General features: G+C 43.8%; 1 protein-coding gene across 1 annotated transcript in view; it reads right to left on the minus strand.

Annotated features, from left to right (window-relative positions):
• Window positions 1-18,772, minus strand: part of Cntnap2 (contactin associated protein 2) — a 1,965,545-nt gene that overhangs the window by 131,527 nt on the left and 1,815,246 nt on the right. The window contains exon 20 of the mRNA XM_034518882.2: window positions 16,692-16,825. Within this exon, the coding sequence (XP_034374773.1) occupies window positions 16,692-16,825 (134 nt within the window). The remainder of the gene's footprint in view (window positions 1-16,691; window positions 16,826-18,772) is intronic.

The following is an 18,772-nucleotide window of genomic DNA, read 5'->3' on the forward strand; positions in this document are numbered from 1 at the left end:
GCTGTTTTGGTCTTCTCTCTTAAATTCTGTAATTCTACAATATAGTCTAGAAATCTCTATCTGGCGGATTAATTCTGAGATGAGTTTTCTTTTCATTTACAGTCTAAAGAACCTAGAACAAGAGAATTGAACTCTGCCAACCATCTCAGTCTTTTGGTTTTCCTGTGTTTTCAGCTGCACAGACATGGAGACAGCTGGCTCTCAGCATCCCAGGAGCCTCAGCTTCTTACAATGCCCAAGACTGTCCCTTCTCAAGCTGTCTAAGTCACGGTGGCAGTATTAAGCTAACTGTAAACGTCTGGGTCTTTGGTAGGTTTTCTTCCCACTGTTCTGAGAGCTAATCGCTTAGCTCTTGACAGCTGTTAATACCTTGTAACAGAGAAGTGGCAAGATAAGCCACTTTCTTTTTTAAATTGTTTTTTTTTTTAATTTATCATTATTGTTGCCATTATTGATTTTTTTTTTTCTTCAAGACAGGGTTTCTTTGTGTTGCCCTGGCTGTTCTGAAATTTGCTGCATATATAAGGCTGTCCTCAAACTCACAAAGATCTGCTTGCCTCTGCCTCCTGAGTTTTGGAATTAAAGGCATGTGCCACCAACCTGGAGCTGTTACAGGTGGTTGTGAGCCATGACATGTGGTTTCTGGGGTTAAAACTTAGGGCCCCTCCAAGAGCAGTGAGTGATTTTAGCCACTGAGCCATCTCTCTAGTATACAAGATGTCATTTTCTTTAACAAATGTGATGGGATTGGGTAGTTTAAAATAAGAGAAAATTGAATTAAATGTACGTATGTATGCATGTATGTATGTATGTATGTGTGTATGTGTGTGTGTATGTGTGTATGTGTGTGTGTATGTGTGTATGTGTGTATGTGTGTGTGTATGGTTACTGTTCGAGCCAGAGACAAGAAACAGATGGTGGCACCCTGTGGCTGAGGGGCAGCAATAAACCACAGAGGCAATAGAGGATCTGAGATGATGATGCCGAGTGTGAGCTCAGACATTTGAGCTGAGGAAGCAGTGCTGTCCACTGTGTTCCTCCTCTCAGGATGAAGGTAATGTGGGAAGATGGAGGGCTGACAGGAGATGCTTGTAGGTGATTCCCAGGGAGGTGTCTCTGAGAAACACTTCCAGATACTTCCCCAAATCTGTTTACAAGGATGCTTGAAACAGTTTTGTAGAGAACAAGATGGACCAAGCTGGGAGATGACTGAGGCCTGGATGCCCCTTCTGATTCTCAGAGTGAAGTGAGGTAAGGCCTCTATGACATCACATCACAGGGTCTGCCCTAGTAACAGCAGAGTCCTTAGCCTGAGGACAACTCAGAGTCCTGCAAGGAGGGCTGGGATGCACATGTGTGTGCCCAGGTTTGGGCTGTTTTCTGGGATGGACACTATCTGAAATGCATCACGTGAGTAACTCACCCAGTGTGAGGCACTTCTTCATTGGGATCTTAAATGGGGGAGACTGAACCATGGAGAGGGACTTGAAGTATTTCTGACTGAGGACAGTGAATCCTAAGAGAGCTAGAAACAGATCAGAAGTCTCACAGTAGTGGGACTGGCCACTCAAGACTGCAGAAAGAGGAACCCCTCACTCACAGGGAGAGAGGCTTTGGAAGTACTTCAGCCCCAGCCTGGGCTGGAGGAAGAAACACTGCTATTGCCACACCCACATCTGACCATCACTCAGAGCTTGTCCAGGGAAGGAGTCAACACATCCCTGGCACTGGTGTCTGATCTTCCCTGAGGACTTCAGTCCCCGGCAGCAGCAATCTTTTCATTTGCATTCAGAGAGCTGCCACAGTATGGGACAAACATCAATGTCACTATCACAGGAAACACTATCACATGGCAGCATTCTCCCCTCTCATTCTCTACTTACATACATGTTTTCACTTTGTATGTGTGTTGTCTGTGTGCTTATGTCTGCAGTTCCACATCCATGTGTAAAAGTGCATGAGGAGGACATGGGGTGATGCCACATATTTTGCCACAAATGTACACGCAGTTTCATAAGACAGGTAATTTATGTTCAGGCTTTAAGAGGATGACACCCTCATCACATGTACAATCTCCCACTTTTCCTCAACAGTGTGCTCAGCACAGTGGGAAAGCACGGTCGTTCCTCATGCTACACTCAGGCACATGGGAAGAGGCTGGACAGAGCTGTGGTCAGGCCTCTATTACCTCATAGTAGCCCACAGCCATGGTAAAGGCCGTGGTGTTGGTGTGAGGGAACTCAGTGATGGGCTTGGATTCAGAAGGAACCGCAGGTGTGTTGGGCTGTATGTTGGGAGGAATATATACAGATTTCTGTGATGAAGCCCTGACTAGACCTTAGTGCGTTATACTGGGCAACAGAAGGTGGTAAAGGGCACGAGGCACAATGTAGTCCTTGAAACGACCTTTAACAGGACCTGTGCTAAAACAGTAGAAATGGGTGCAGTCAGTATCAACAGGGTGTGTGTGTGTGTGTGTGTGTGTGTGTGTGTGTGTGTGTGTACTAAGGAACTTGACAAACAAGTACTCCCGGAGATGACACCAGAGAATAAGCCCAGGGAATGATCACACCCAACCTGTACCACATGAAAAGACTCCAGGCTCCAGACTGGTGCAGGATAAAGCTCTGCTGTTGGGCCCCAAGCCAGGAACAACTCTCAGTTATGGCAGCCCATAGTGTCCAGGGCAGGTAGGAGATGTTCCAGTGTCCTAATGCCTGGGGTTCTGAAGCAACTTTAAGCATATGCTACACAGGTACATAGAAAGGGCTTTTCCAGGACCTTCTCTAAACATGAAACTTCCTGGAAATATTTCAACTCATGAACCCTTCCCTGTATGGCCACAGACATTGACATCACATTCTCTCTTCATCATATATATATATATATATATATATATATATATATATATATGGTGTTAATGTATTTGTGAATGAATTTATGTATATGTATGTGTTTAGTGGACCATGTCAGTTGTTTCTTTAGTGATGTTCTCAGAAGACATCGACTACCATGATGGGGTCAGGGAGGGAAACTTCCTGAAATGCTACTTTCTGGGAAATCCGACTACAAGCTATATTTAATGATGATGAAACGACAGGTTGGAGGCCAAAATTTAAATCAATTTGATACCAGTCCAAAAGACACCTGTGTGCCTGGATACCCTTTGAGCTTTTTCAGACAGAGTGAGGCTTGGCCTCTGTGACCTCACATAAAGGGTCACTGACATGGTTATGGGTGTGTTCATGCTCTGAGGGCAGGAGAGTTCATTATAGGAGAAGGTGGCAAAGATCCCTCTCAGGTAAGTTAGTGCAGAGAAATCTTTGGGTAAAGGCCTGATCTCATCCATATATGTACTTGGCTGAGGGCTTTTTGTGAAAGGGGTGACTAAGGCACAGTTTAGTGTTTGAGAGATTTTGATGGACAGGACAGATGTGATCTTGAGAAGAGTGGTAATAGCAAGGACTAGAGGGATAGCCTCACAGGGCTTGACCATGTATGACACACTGAAAGAAGACCCATCCCATATAGGAAAAAGAGGCCTTGGGAAGCTTTGCAGTCTCCAATGCCTTAGCAAGACATTTAGAGGACTAACTGCTATTGTTTCTCCAAACTTTTTGTGATATTCCATTATTGGATCTCATTCCAGAAGGAAGGAAATGCATCATGGGACCTTGGTGAAACTCTCTTATTGGTCTCATAACTTAGAAGCAACAATATTTTCACATGAGTTCATGTGTACACTTTACCACAGGAACAGATGGCGACACAACAGGAAGGGCTTTCCCAGACAGCTTTTTTTTTTTTTTTAAACTTTCTATTTGTATAAAATATAATTTGTTTCATTGGACTATGAGATATATGTGTCAATGTCTGAGCACGTTTCCTAGAGGACATGTCAATGATGTTCTGAGCGTATGTGAGATGCCAGAGAAAGATACTAAACACTTTATGCTATCAATACCTGTCTCTTTTTTTCCCCCAGAAATACTGACTATAGATCAATAACAGCAAAGCACCTGTGGATGAATATGAACTCAAAGGTATGCTCTAATTCAACATTAAAGGAATAAGATACACTGACCTGAGGATATCTGGACCTAGATAGGTATGCATTAAAGGAAAGAGGCCCAGGCAAACAAACAAAACCAGTATGTGTCCTACCCAAATGCTGACCTTGATGAAGCTAAGGTCAAGAGTAAGTAGATATATGGGCCTGGACAAGTACACTGAAGAAGCCTGGGCCCAAACAAGAAAAGATATGAGCCTGGGCCAATCTCTGACCCTCAAGAGGCCCCCGACCCCCCCCCCCCAAAGAAACAGAGATGTGAGCCTGGGCCAGTTCCTGACCCTGAAGAGGCCTGGGCCCAAAGAAGAAGAGATGTGGGCCTGGGCCAATCCCTGACCCTGAAGAGGCCCGGGCCCAAAGAAGAAGAGAAGTGGGCCTGGGCCAATCCCTGAACCTGAAGAGGCCCGGGCCCAAAGAAGAAGAGAAGTGGGCCTGGGCCAATCCCTGACCCTGAAGAGGCCCGGGCCCAAAAAAAAAGGAGATGTGGGCCTGGGCCAATCCCTGAACCTGAAGAGGCCCGGGCCCAAAGAAAAAGAGCTGTGGGCCTGGGCCAATCCCTGAACCTGAAGAGGCCCGGGCCCCCCAAAAAAGAGATGTGGGCCTGGGCCAATCCCTGACCCTGAAGAGGCCTGGGCCCAAAGAAAAAGAGCTGTGGGCCTGGGCCAATCCCTGACCCTGAAGAGGCCCGGGCCCAAAACAAAATGAAATGTGGGCCTGGGCCAATCCCTGACCCTGAAGAGGCCTGGGCCCAAAGAAAAAGAGATGTGGGCCTGGGCCAATCCCTGACCCTGAAGAGGCCCGGGCCCCCCAAAAAAGAGATGTGGGCCTGGGCCAATCCCTGACCCTGAAGAGGCCCGGGCCCAAAGAATAAGAGTTGTGGGCCTGGGCCAATCCCTGACCCTGAAGAGGCCCGGGCCCAAAAAAAAGAGATGTGGGCCTGGGCCAATCCCTGACCCTGAAGAGGCCCGGGCCCAAAAAAAAGAGATGTGGGCCTGGGCCAATCCCTGACCCTGAAGAGGCCCGGGCCCCCCAAAAAAGAGATGTGGGCCTGGGCCAATCCCTGACCCTGAAGAGGCCCGGGCCCAAAGAAGAAGAGCTGTGGGCCTGGGCCAATCCCTGACCCTGAAGAGGCCCGGGCCCAAAGAAGAAGAGATGTGGGCCTGGGCCAATCCCTGAACCTGAAGAGGCCCAGGCCCAAAACAAAATGAAATGTGGGCCTGGGCCAATCCCTGAACCTGAAGAGGCCCGGGCCCAAAGAAAAAGAGATGTGGGCCTGGGCCAATCCCTGACCCTGAAGAGGCCCGGGGCCCAAAGAAGAAGAGCTGTGGGCCTGGGCCAATCCCTGACCCTGAAGAGGCCCGGGGCCCAAAGAAGAAGAGTTGTGGGCCTGGGCCAATCCCTGACCCTGAAGAGGCCTGGGCCCAAAGAATAAGAGTTGTGGGCCTGGGCCAATCCCTGACCCTGAAGAGGCCCGGGCCCAAAGAATAAGAGTTGTGGGCCTGGGCCAATCCCTGACCCTGAAGAGGCCTGGGCCCAAAGAAGAAGAGATGTGGGCCTGGGCCAATCCCTGACCCTGAAGAGGCCCGGGCCCAAAGAAGAAGAGATGTGGGCCTGGGCCAATCCCTGACCCTGAAGAGGCCCGGGCCCAAAAAAAAGAGATGTGGGCCTGGGCCAATCCCTGACCCTGAAGAGGCCCGGGCCCAAAGAAGAAGAGCTGTGGGCCTGGGCCAATCCCTGACCCTGAAGAGGCCTGGGCCCAAAGAATAAGAGTTGTGGGCCTGGGCCAATCCCTGAACCTGAAGAGGCCTGGGCCCAAAACAAAATGAAATGTGGGCCTGGGCCAATCCCTGAACCTGAAGAGGCCTGGGCCCAAAGAAGAAGAGAAGTGGGCCTGGGCCAATCCCTGACCCTGAAGAGGCCTGGGCCCAAAGAAGAAGAGATGTGGGCCTGGGCCAATCCCTGACCGTGAAGAGGCCTGGGCCCAAAGAAGAAGAGAAGTGGGCCTGGGCCAATCCCTGACCCTGAAGAGGCCTGGGCCCAAAGAAGAAGAGATGTGGGCCTGGGCCAATCCCTGACCGTGAAGAGGCCTGGGCCCAAAGAAGAAGAGAAGTGGGCCTGGGCCAATCCCTGACCCTGAAGAGGCCTGGGCCCAAAGAAGAAGAGAAGTGGGCCTGGGCCAATCCCTGACCCTGAAGAGGCCTGGGCCCAAAGAAGAAGAGATGTGGGCCTGGGCCAATCCCTGACCCTGAAGAGGCCTGGGCCCAAAGAAGAAGAGATGTGGGCCTGGGCCAATCCCTGACCGTGAAGAGGCCTGGGCCCAAAGAAGAAGAGAAGTGGGCCTGGGCCAATCCCTGACCCTGAAGAGGCCTGGGCCCAAAGAAGAAGAGATGTGGGCCTGGGCCAATCCCTGACCCTGAAGAGGCCTGGGCCCAAAGAAGAAGAGAAGTGGGCCTGGGCCAATCCCTGACCCTGAAGAGGCCTGGGCCCAAAGAAGAAGAGATGTGGGCCTGGGCCAATCCCTGACCCTGAAGAGGCCCGGGCCCAAAACAAAATAAGATGTGGGCCTGGGCCAATCCCTGACCCTGAAGAGGCCCGGGCCGAAAGAAGAAGAGCTGTGGGCCTGGGCCAATCCCTGACCCTGAAGAGGCCTGGGCCGAAAGAAGAGCTGTGGGCCTGGGCCAATCCCTGACCCTGAAGAGGCCCGGGCCCAAAGAAGAAGAGCTGTGGGCCTGGGCCAATCCCTGACCCTGAAGAGTCCTGGGCCGAAAGAAGAGCTGTGGGCCTGGGCCAATCCCTGACCCTGAAGAGGCCCGGGGCCCAAAGAAGAAGAGCTGTGGGCCTGGGCCAATCCCTGACCCTGAAGAGTCCTGGGCCGAAAGAAGAGCTGTGGGCCTGGGCCAATCCCTGACCCTGAAGAGTCCTGGGCCGAAAGAAGAGCTGTGGGCCTGGGCCAATCCCTGACCCTGAAGAGGCCCGGGGCCCAAAGAAGAAGAGCTGTGGGCCTGGGCCAATCCCTGACCCTGAAGAGTCCTGGGCCGAAAGAAGAGCTGTGGGCCTGGGCCAATCCCTGACCCTGAAGAGGCCCAGGCCCAAAGCAGCCCACATGGCATTCTTCCAATAGACGCAAGATTCTTACATCAATTGTGTTAAGACCACACCATTGCTTTGGCCACACATGAACACAACAAGGGGACCCTTTGGAATCAAAGGTGTGGGGGCCACACCCATAAATCTTTGTGCACAGGTCTTCCTAGATGAGGCCTTCCAGAGATCAAGGAGAAGCTGACCTCAAATGTGATCTAGGATGTACCCACTTAGAAGGTTGGACACCACAAGGGGAGCTGGTCTGTTGAGTGCAATACTGGCAAAAGCCATAATGTAACATCAGTGGGACCCTGGCAGCTCCCTGACTACAGAGTACCCTGGCTCCAGCTTCAGTTCAAGGGTGTGTGGGCCGCACCCTCCCTTTTTTTTATGATACTGGACAATCCTCACAACAAGGAAGCCAGGACTACACCAAGGCTCTGTAGTCTTTTCTTTAGTGGACATTTCATGCCCGAGCATTGTGTGTATAGTCTTAAATAAATATAAAATTCATCTGCCATGTTTTTTTTTTTAATGCTTATTTTGGCTCTTGTACTTCTGAATGATGGTTTTCAAACCTCAATAGAATTTCTTTAAAAAAGTTGTGATGGTTACGAACAGCAAGTATGGGTAGCTAGCACATCTCTTTCTCACCTGCGGTCTCCATGTGCATGGCACACTTCTGTATGCTCAGACCTCATCCTGAAGATGAGTGTACCTCTGTCCATGGTTTGTAGCTTTGTCTTTAGTCGGAGTCTCCCAAGGAAAACTAAAGGGGCCAAGGAAGAAGCCCTCATCTAGTGACCAATACAATGTGCTATATTCTTTCAAATAGATGAATTCGAGGCCAATGTTTTGCAACTCTGGGCTTGCCTCTGGTCTTTGTCAATGTACATTGTTCACAGTGCCTCAGGACCTTTGTGTGGGCTTTCAGTGGCCATTATCCTGTGGCTTTTTATGGTCTGGGAACTATCCCTTCCTTACAGTTGGGTATCGATAGTCACAAGGCTTTTCCTTCCCATCCAGGTCTGATTTACTCCATTCTCCATACATCCTTTTCTTCAGAGATATGAGAGTCCATCAGACAGTATGAAAAGAAAGGTCAATGATCACATATTTCACTGGCTCTTTCATAGATTTTCAGGTATACCCTATGGAGGTCTGAGCTCTAGATACCTGGCTCCTGGACAGGGGCTTGCAGAATCTGAATGCAGTGTATTTGGGCCAGCATCAAAGGGAAAGGTGTTAGTAGTTAATATCAGTGAGTTAGAAACAGAACAGACATTCCAGGGGTGGGGAGGGAGAAAAAATATTTGGGTAATCTTGCCCAAAGCTCTTATGACATTCCTCGTTGGATCATTGATTTCTTTTTCATATTGCTTTCTGCCTATTGATGGATTGATTTGGGGATTGAAAAATGGTGAGAAACTCCACCAGTGAGCCTTAGTGTGTGCACATGAATGTCCTACCACTATATATGTGGATTATTTTTTTAAGCATGGGATGTAACCTAACAAGAAAGTAGCCTTGGCTAAACCCTGAAATCAAAGGAGTCTGGATAAAACCTAAGTGTAAAACATCAGGAAAATAGGAAAGTAGCCCAACCAGAGCATGAACTGAGAGCAGCCTATGATACATTCTCAACTTTAGGAGTCAGAGATCAAACCTCATCCCTGCATGACCAGAACAAGCCAAGTTCCCAAAGGAAATGGTGTATCCCAAAACCAAAGGTCCCCAAGCTAGACCCTCAAACACAAGGACCCTGGCATGAGAAACATCCTTTTGAGTTGTTGGTAATAGGGGCCCAAGAGACTCCCCAAAATAAAGATTAATGATGCTTCTCTTAGTCACTTCCTAGAAACTGAAGGCAAGGCCCCATTGCTGAAAATACCAAGCATTTGGGACATAGAACTCAGAGAATTTGGGCTAGATGTGACACTAAAACCTTCTCCATGAGGACTAGCTTTCATAATCTTAGTAGCTTCTATAGAAGCTGCCAAGGGAGGGAAGCAATCAATTGTTATGCCCATTAACCAGCAAGTGACCAACAGTGATAGAGAGTTCCAAAGGGGGCAACTGTGGCACTCATATCTGGTGATAGATGGTCTATGTCATTGGATTTAAATTATGGCTTGGTCAACATGAGGGAAATCCTGTTATTGGAACCCTAGTTTAATTACCCATGGCTACTAAGGTCATGGATATTATGACAGAACCTACTACTGACACTTTACTCAACCACTGTAATTCTTGACTACATTCTTCATATCCTATAACCACAGGGTGAGTGTCTCCTAAAAATGACCTAGAAGCTGCACCCATGAAAGCACAATAATAACGGCTGCTTAAAGGAGACCTAAACAAGGACAGTACCATCTGACGTGGTAGTGGGGGTAGGGGAAACCCAAGGAGGAATTATCCCGGGGCAAAGAGCTTTAAGCTATTAAGCACTGCTCAGAGAGAGAATTAGTTGTCCTCACAGTTGAGCACCCTAACTGGTTTTCCCATACCTAGTGTTCAGACCTGAAAATATACGTATGTAAGCATCACTGAACAGACTCAGCAAATTGTAGGCATAAAAATTTATAATGCTTTTGTGCTATCTACATACATATTAAAGCATTTTCACTTTTAATGCAAATCATGTGGTTAGTTGGTTCATGTCAGGAATGAAGGTTTGACATGTATATAATTCACTAAGGAAAAACCAATGAAATGCACTTTGGCTAGAACAAAGAATGCCTATATTATTACAGGTTAGGTATCAACTAGGGCCTTGAATGCCCAAATCATAGGAGGCTTCTTAATATGTTGTGTTGAATATCCAACATTTCTAACTGTTCAATCATTATTTTGTTCATTTTTAATATCTGTTTTGAGTTTTGAGATCCAGTATTGCTACATAGGTGGTCCCGGCCTTGAACTGACATCACTTCTGTTTACTCTGTCCCTCAAGTGATGTCAGCTCCCAATATTCAGAAACACGGTTTGCTTGGAGAACCCCAATGACCACAACTATCAGGTCCAAAGAAAATTTTCTACCAGGCAATACAAAGCCATCACACTTTCTGACAGTCCATAGAGGAAACAGAAATCAAGGAATAAAACAGACACCAAGCAAAGAGAAATCCAGAAATTATCACCTAGACCTACAATCACCCTAATTCCAGATGCTTAGATGTCACTGTAAAAACACAGTCCAGTAGCCAGCACTTATTTTCTTCACTATAGCCGAGCTATCTTACCACAGCAGTCTCTGAATATTCCAACATAGATGAAGCACAAGAAGACCTTAAAACCACCTGCATGAGTATGATAGAGTTCCTTAGAGAAGAAATAAATAAAGCCTTTAAAAATTCAGGAAAACAAAAGCAAATAGTGGAAGAAAATGAATAAAACTGTTCAAGAACTAAAAATGGAAATGGAATCAATGAAGAAGACCCAAAGTGAGGGAATTCTGAAAATGAAAAATTTAAAAATTTGAACAGGAACTACAGAATAAAGAGATCGAAGAGAGAATCTCAGGCATTGAAGGTACAATAGAAGAAATAGATATATCAGTCAAAGAAAATGTTAAATCTAAAAAATTCCTGACAGAAAACATCCAAGAAATCTGAATCAGAATTAGAAACCATGAAAAGACCAAACATAAAAATAGTAGGAATAGAGAAAGGAGAATTATTCCAGATCAAAGGCCCAGAAGATTCTTTCAATGAAATCATAGAAGAAAAAATTCTTAAAGGAAATGCCTAAAAAGGTACAAGAAGCATACAGAGTACCAAATAGGTTAGATCATAAAAGAAATCCTCCTCACCACATAATAACCAAAACATTAAACATACATAACAAAAAACTAAAAGCTGCAAGGGAGAAAGACCATGTAATATATAATGGTGGAAATATTAGAATTATACCTGACTTCTCAATGGATACTATGAAAATCAGAAGGTCCTGGAACAGATGTGTTATAGACTCTAAGAGACAACAGCTGCCAAGCAAGACTTTTATACCCAGCAAAACTCCCAATGGCTATAGATGGAGAAAAGAAGATATTCCATAATAAAACCAAATTTAAGTGATATTGTCTATAAACAAGTCCTACAGAGGGTGCTAGAAGGCAAACCCCAACCCAAGGAGTTCAACTACACCCATGAAAATATAGGGGATAAATAACCTTAGACTTCCAAAATCAAAGGAAGGGAAACACACACACACACACACACACACACACACACACACACACACACACACACCTGTTAATTCTTAACATCTATTCCCTAAAAACAAGGGCAACCAAATTTGTAAAAGAAACACTGATCCTTACACACTGATAGTGGGAGACTTCAGTACTGTATTCTCACCAAAAGACAGTAATCCAGACAAAAACTAAACAGAGAATTGGTAGAGCTAACAGACATCATTACAAGCCAAATAAATCTAACATATTTATAGAACATTACAACCAAACACAAAAGAATATATATTGTTTTCTGCACCTTGTGGAACTTTCTCCAAAATTGACCACATACTCCAGCACAACACAAGTCTCAAAAGATACAAAGACATTGAAATAACTCCCTGCCACCTATCAGACTACCATGGATTAAAGTTGGATATCAACAGTAAGAGAAACAACAAAAACCTTACAAACGCATGGAAATGGAACAACTCTCTACTTAATGAAAAAAATGAGTCAAGACAGAAATGAAATTAAAGACTTTCTAGAATTTGACTGGGGAGCTTCTACAGCTGAGAAATATTTTCAGCAAAGTAGCTGGATACAAAATCAACTCACAAATATCAGTAACTCTTCTACAAACAAATGACTAACAGACTGAGAAAGAAATTAGGGAAACAATACCTTTCACAATAGCCTCAAATAATATAAAATATATTGGAGTAACTCTAACCAAGCAAGTGAAATATCTGTGTAATAAGAACTTCAAGTCTTTGAAGAAAGAAATTTAAGAAGATATCAGAAGATAGAAAGGTCTCCCATGCTCATGGATTGACAGGATTACCATAGCAAAATCTGTCATTCTATCACAGCAATCTACAAATTAAATGCAATCCCCATCAAAATTCCAACATAATTCTTCACAGATCTTCTAAGGTCAATTCTCAACTTTGTATGGAAACACAAAAAAACACAGGATAGCTAAAACAATCCTAAGCAAACAAACAAACAAGAATTGAAGGAGGTCTCAACATTCCTGATCTCAAGTTATGCTACAGAACAATGGTAATAAAAACTTCATGATATTGGCATAAAAATAGACATGTTGATCAATGGACTTGAAGACTCAGACATAATTTGTACACCTATAGACAGCTGATAGCCAGGAATGCACTCTGAAAAAGACAGCATTTTCAACAAATGGTGCTGGTCAAATTGGATGCCTGCATGTAGAAGGATGCAAATAGATCCATATTTATTACCCTGCAGAAAACTCAAGTCTAATCAAAGACCTCAATATAAAACCAGACACACTGAACCTGATACAAAAGAAAGTGGGGAATAGCTTTGAATGCATTGGCACAGGAGAATTTCTAAACAGAATTTTGAGGCACTCGGATCAACAATTAATAAATGGGACCTCATAAAACTGAAAAGCTTCATTAAGACAAAGGAGACCATTATTCAGACAAAGTGGCAGCATACAGAATGGGAAAATATTTTTTTACTAACTCTGTATTTGAAAAAGGGATAATTTCTGAAATATCTAAAGAACTCAAAAAACTAGATATCAAACAAACAAAAAACAAAAAATCCAAACAATTCAGTTATAAATGGGGTAGAGATCAAAACAGATCTCAAAAGAAGATTCTCAAATGGCTGAGAAACACTTAAAGAAATGTTCAGGGCTGGAGAGATGGCTCAGTAGTTAAAAGCACTCGCTGCTCTTCCAGAGGTCCTGAATTTAATTCCCAGCAACCACATGGTGGCTCACAACCATCTGTAATGGGATCCGATGCCCTCGTCTGGTGGGTCTGAAGACAGCTAGTGTACTTACATACATGAAATAAATAAATAAATCTTAAAAAAAGACAAATGTTCAACATCTTTAACTACCAGGAAATGCAGATCAAAACTACTTGAGATTCCATCTTAAACCTGTCAGAATGAATAAGATGAATAATACAAGTGACAGCTCATGCTGGTAAGGATGTGAAGCAAGGTGAACAATCCTCAATTGTTGGTAGGAGTCGACACTGTACAGCCACAGTGGAAATCAGTATGACAGTTCCTTAGAAAGATGGGAATCCATCTACCTCAAGACCCATCTACCACTTTTGGGCACATACCCAAGGAATGCTTCAGCCTAACACAGGGACAGTGTTCAACTATGTTCATTGCTGCATTATTCATACTATCCAGAAATTGGAAACAACCTAGATATCCCCTAAAAGAGGAGAGGAGGGGAGAGGAGGAGGGGAGGGGGGAGAGGAGACGAGACCTTGGAATACACACAGTTCTAAATGGGATGTATCCATATAATTCCTCCTTTCAGAGCTCAGGTGACTTTGCTGAAGAAGAGCTGGAAAGAGTGTGTGTGTGTGTGTGTGGGGGGGGGGGCACAGAAGGGTCTGAGGACACCAGGAGAACAAGGCCATCTAAAACAACTGAGCAAAGCTCATATGAGCTCACAGAGATGCAGCATGCACAGGGCCTACACAAGTCTGCACCAGGTCTTCTGCATGTATACCATAGCTTTCAGTTTAGTACTTTTATGGGACTCCTGCACGTGTAAACGAGTGGGCCTCTGGTTCCTGTGCATTCTCTAGGGAGTCTTTTATTTTTCTGTTGGCTTGTCTTGTCCAACTTTAAAATGATGGCTTTTATTTTTTTATTAGATTTTATTTTGTTACATTTTGCTATCTCCTAGAAGCCTTTTTTTTTTTTTTCTAGTGAGAGACAGAAAGAGAGTAGACCCAGATGGGAGAGGAGGTGGGAGAACAACTGGGAGAAGTAGAGGGAGGGGAAACTATATTCAGATAAAAAAGAAAAATTAAAAAGCATAAAAAGCAAGAGAAAGTTTAAGTGCCAGTAAACACATTGTTCATAAAACAGCATAAAACCATCTATTTCTTGGCTTTAAAAATTCCTTTTCCTCCTCTTCCACTACCTCCTCCTCTCTCTTTTCTGCTTCTGCTTCATCATCATCAACATTATTATCATTATTACTATTATTATTATTGCATGTGTATATGTGTGTGCATACGTGTCCTTGTGGGTGTGTGGAGGTCATAGGATAACCCTCAGGATAGGTTCCTTCCTTCCTCCATGGAATGGTAGAATTAGGGATTGAACTCAGATACTCAAGCTTGATGGCAAGTGCTTTGCTTACTCTTTAAGCCAACCTCACCAGCCCTCTCCTGTCTTTTCTGAAAAATCCTTGGGTCCTGATTAAAGATAGGGCTTGATCTGCTCAACTATTTGTAACACATACGGTGTGCCAGGTACTGTGTAAGGCCCAAGGATTCTGTCAGCCACCGTGAGCTAACACTGTATATGCCACGTCTGATAGATGGCCTAACAGGCTGGAAGAGCACGCTGTCATCTTCCTAGGGAGGATCTCCTTTTAAAATGCCCTCTAGCACTGCTAAGGCCACATGCATCCTCCCCGTCAAGTTATGAATCTGACATCCATCAGTTCTCAAAGAAGACAGGGTTTCTGCCTTTTCTTTGCATCTCGACTTTCCCAGCAGCTGGCAGAATCTGGTAAGGTGGGGGAGCTGCACAGGCCCCAGTGGGCACCACCCCACTTGCCAGTCTGCTTTGTGACACTGTGACCTCCTCCTGCTCTTAGTCCTGACAGGTATCTGTGTGGAGCCCCATCTAGAGAATGCAGTGACAGCTCTCCTTCTTGATCTTCAGGCTTGGTTCCCAGGGAGACCTCCTCTTGTCATGTTTTATTCATGGTGTCTCCAAGGTGGCTGTTTTCATGGTAAAAGTCAGTGCTAAGGGAGGGAGCAGGAAATGAACCTGCAGTAAAACTTGAGGGTAATAATAAAAACCACCTGTTTGTCTTCTGAAAACTACTATCAGAGCCTTAGATTTTGAGGGAATGATTGAATTTTTAGGATTTTAAAGGAAATACTTCCATAGAGGAAGAAAAAAAAAACCCCAATATTGTTATCTAACTGTACTGGAGTCATGAAAAAATGTAGGCCAGAGAGAACAAAATATCTTTTTCAGGGAAAGATGGCAAACTTCAGATACCTTAGACCAGTGGTTCTCAACCTGTGTGTTGTGAGCCCAGAAAAGATATATACTATGACTCATAACAGTATCAAAATTATGAAAAATAGTATCAAAAGTTATGAAATAGCAATGAATATTATGTGGGGGTCACCACAACATGAGGAACCGTATTACAGGGTCACAGCATCAGGAAGGTTGAGAACCACTGCCTTAGACTGTAGCCTGGAAAAATGATGGGATGAATGAAAAGTGGCTAGAAAGATGCTCTAAGGATAGCTATGAAAAGAGGTGAGAGGTCATGGTGATTATAGAGTCAATATTTATTCTCCTTCTCCCTAAAAAATTTCTTCACCATAACTGCCATTGCCTTTTCTGAAGGAAGCAGAGTTAGCTGTCTTTGTCTATAGACCTGAAACTTTGGGTTCAACCAACATTAGGTCAGAAATATTTGAAAATAACATTGTATCTGTCTTGAGAATGTGCATAACATTTTCCTGTTTTATTCTTTTCTATAGCATAGCAACTGTTTACACAGAACTTATGTTGTATGAGGTAAGGAATACAGAGATAACTGTAAGTGTACAGTTAGTGTGTAGAGGTGCTGTGTGAGTTCTACGTCATCTCCTATAATGGATTTGAACATCTTTAGAAGTAGGTATTCATGAGGGGTTCAGGAACAGATTCCTCAGGAACACCAAGTGATAGCAATGTATATCTTTATACTGCATTAATTAAGCATTTAAAGTGGAAAGTATAATATTAGTTGCCTATTCTATCTGTCCCAAGTCCTCATGGTGTTGACCTGTAGCTACTTGGGAGGCCGAGGTAGGAAAATCACAGGCTCAGGGTTAGCCAAGGAAACTTTTTCTATTTATTTTAAGGGTGTGTGTGTGTGTGTGTGTGTGTGTGTGTGTGTGTGTGTATGTGTGTATGCATGTGTGTGAATACTCACAGATGCCAGAAGAGGATATTAGATTCCAAGGAGTTAGAGCTATAGGTAATTCTGAACCCATTGTGGGTGCTGGGAACTGGACTTAGGTTTTCTGCCAGAGGAACAAGTACTCTTAATCACTGAATTATCTTTTCAGCCCTAAGCCTGGGCAACTTAATGATATCCTGCTACAAATTCAAAAGTAAAAAGATGGCTGGGGATGTATCTCAGTGGCAGAGGGCTTGACTAAGCATATGTAAGGTCCTAGGTTAGATCCACAGTTTTATAAACAAACCCAGAACAAACCTTTCCCCCAAACCAATAGCCAAGCATTATTAGGCAGAAAGACTATAACATTATGTTACTTTAGTGATGTAACTTGTATGCACATGTATCAATACCTTGAGAATGATGGTCCTCTCATGCCGGGTGATGTTGACGCTGTGCGGCTGTCCATTGGCCATGTTCCTGTGGTCTACATCAATGTTGAATGGCTCTCTGGTTCCTCCCAGGTTATACCGGATCTGCAAGTTCCCTTTGGGAGCAAAAGAAAAGAGGCCCAGTGTATTTTTTTTTTTCTGGAGGTTTATTTCAATATCACCTCACCCACTGCTGTAGTTCAGGCTTCACATAAACCCTGTACCCTCCATGCCCACAAGTACCATTCCAGTCTTGAATTTGGACCCATTACCCAGAGGCCTCAGTTATTAGTACCAGGTTCATACATGTTCATAACTTGCCAGTGACAAACCTCAGTGACCATTATCACCAAGTTGAAGCAGTGGATGGTTTAAATGCTCTGAGTGGGGACAGTGTCTGGAAATGAGGGATGAGGACAAATACCATATAGTACTGTGGAGATTCCTGCAAGCTCACAAAATGCTACATGAAATAAAAAAGTAAAATCCCGAGTGCAGAGATTGTCTCACTCTAGCAGTAAAGTGTGGCATTTGGCATATAAAAGAATCATGAGCCTTCAATATTAAAAACAAACTTAATTTGCAAAAGATAAGTTGCATGGGAGTTTGAGCAGCCCCACTGAGACCAAAGAGACAAAGTAGTGAATTGTATTCAAGGTTCAGGATTAATAAAATGCAATTTAAGGACAAGATGGATGTCCCAGGTCTCCTGAGCCTTACCAGTGATAGTTCATGCTGCCCTTTCATCTTTCTCTCTCTCTCTCTCTCTCTCTCTTTCTCTCTCTTCTCTCTCATACACTCACTCTTCATAGTACCACTTTTATTTCTTATTTATGATCTTTAAATGACATAAGTGTTTTTTCTTATTTAAGAAATACACTTAAGTTGATTTTATACACTTAATAATATTTGACAGCTCAAAGGGTATAGATGTATCCAGCAATCCCTAGCAAGAGTTTGATTAATACATCATCAGTGGATTCTTTGTTGATTCTCAGTCTTCTTTCAGAGGAAAGAATTGATGTTCTAGTTTTAAATTATAAGAGAAAACTATAGTAACCTTAACTATAAAGCAAGCAAGCAAACAAACAAACAAAAGAAGTAAGAAAATAGAGAGGCAATTTGACTGTTTCTGCAGAGGTCCTGAGTTTGGTTCCTGGCACCCACACTGGTTAGCTCATAACTAACTATTACTAGTTATTACTGGTTAGCTCCAGGGAATCTGATGACCTAGACTCAGCAGGCATTGGACCCACACATGCCCATACATCTCCTCACATAATTAAGAATAAATCTTTATAATATAAATTTTACTTAAAACTTCACTATCTAGTTTAACCACTCTAGGCATCTTGGCAGTCTTTACTGCAGACATTTCTCATGCACAGGTTTAACACATGTATATAAATTACTGTAGTGATTTCAAGCGCTATCCTTCCATATTTAGGCATTCCAGCATTACACATGCCATTTAGAATGTAACACCATGTTTCTGCAGTTAAAAGAAGCGTTTGTGAGTATAATGAGGAATTAATTGCATTTCCTATTTTTGTTTTCTGAATAAAATTCAATAAATCACTATTTTTGAATTTTTATCCTCATTTATTATTATTATTATTATTATTATTATTATTATTATTATTATTATTGCTGCTATGGCATTCCTACCAAGCACTTACAATGTCTGTCTTTCAAATGTGTCTACATTCACTAATTCTTTTTTATCATAGGATCTACATGGATTCTTTTAGAGGAGAATGTCTACTCTCTGTGGCCAGTCCCTTGTCCATTTATTATAGCACTGCATTTCCCCATCTTCTGGCTGTACTGAGGCTGCTGTCTTCAGGGCCCGAAGACCTCTAGAAGGGCATCTAGTACAGATGTGGGCCTTTATCTTGGACATGAGATCTACACTAGACTTCCACCATGCACTGCTTGGGGTTCCTCAATCATTTCTGGGCTCTTCACTGACTCAGTCCTTTATCATCCTCTTTTCTGGAGCCACACCCACCTCTGTGATCATTGTATTCAGTCATAGGCACTGTTTCAGCTGCAGGCACATC

Source organism: Arvicanthis niloticus, chromosome 15, assembly GCF_011762505.2.
Source record: "Arvicanthis niloticus isolate mArvNil1 chromosome 15, mArvNil1.pat.X, whole genome shotgun sequence".
Lineage (NCBI taxonomy): Eukaryota > Metazoa > Chordata > Mammalia > Rodentia > Muridae > Arvicanthis > Arvicanthis niloticus.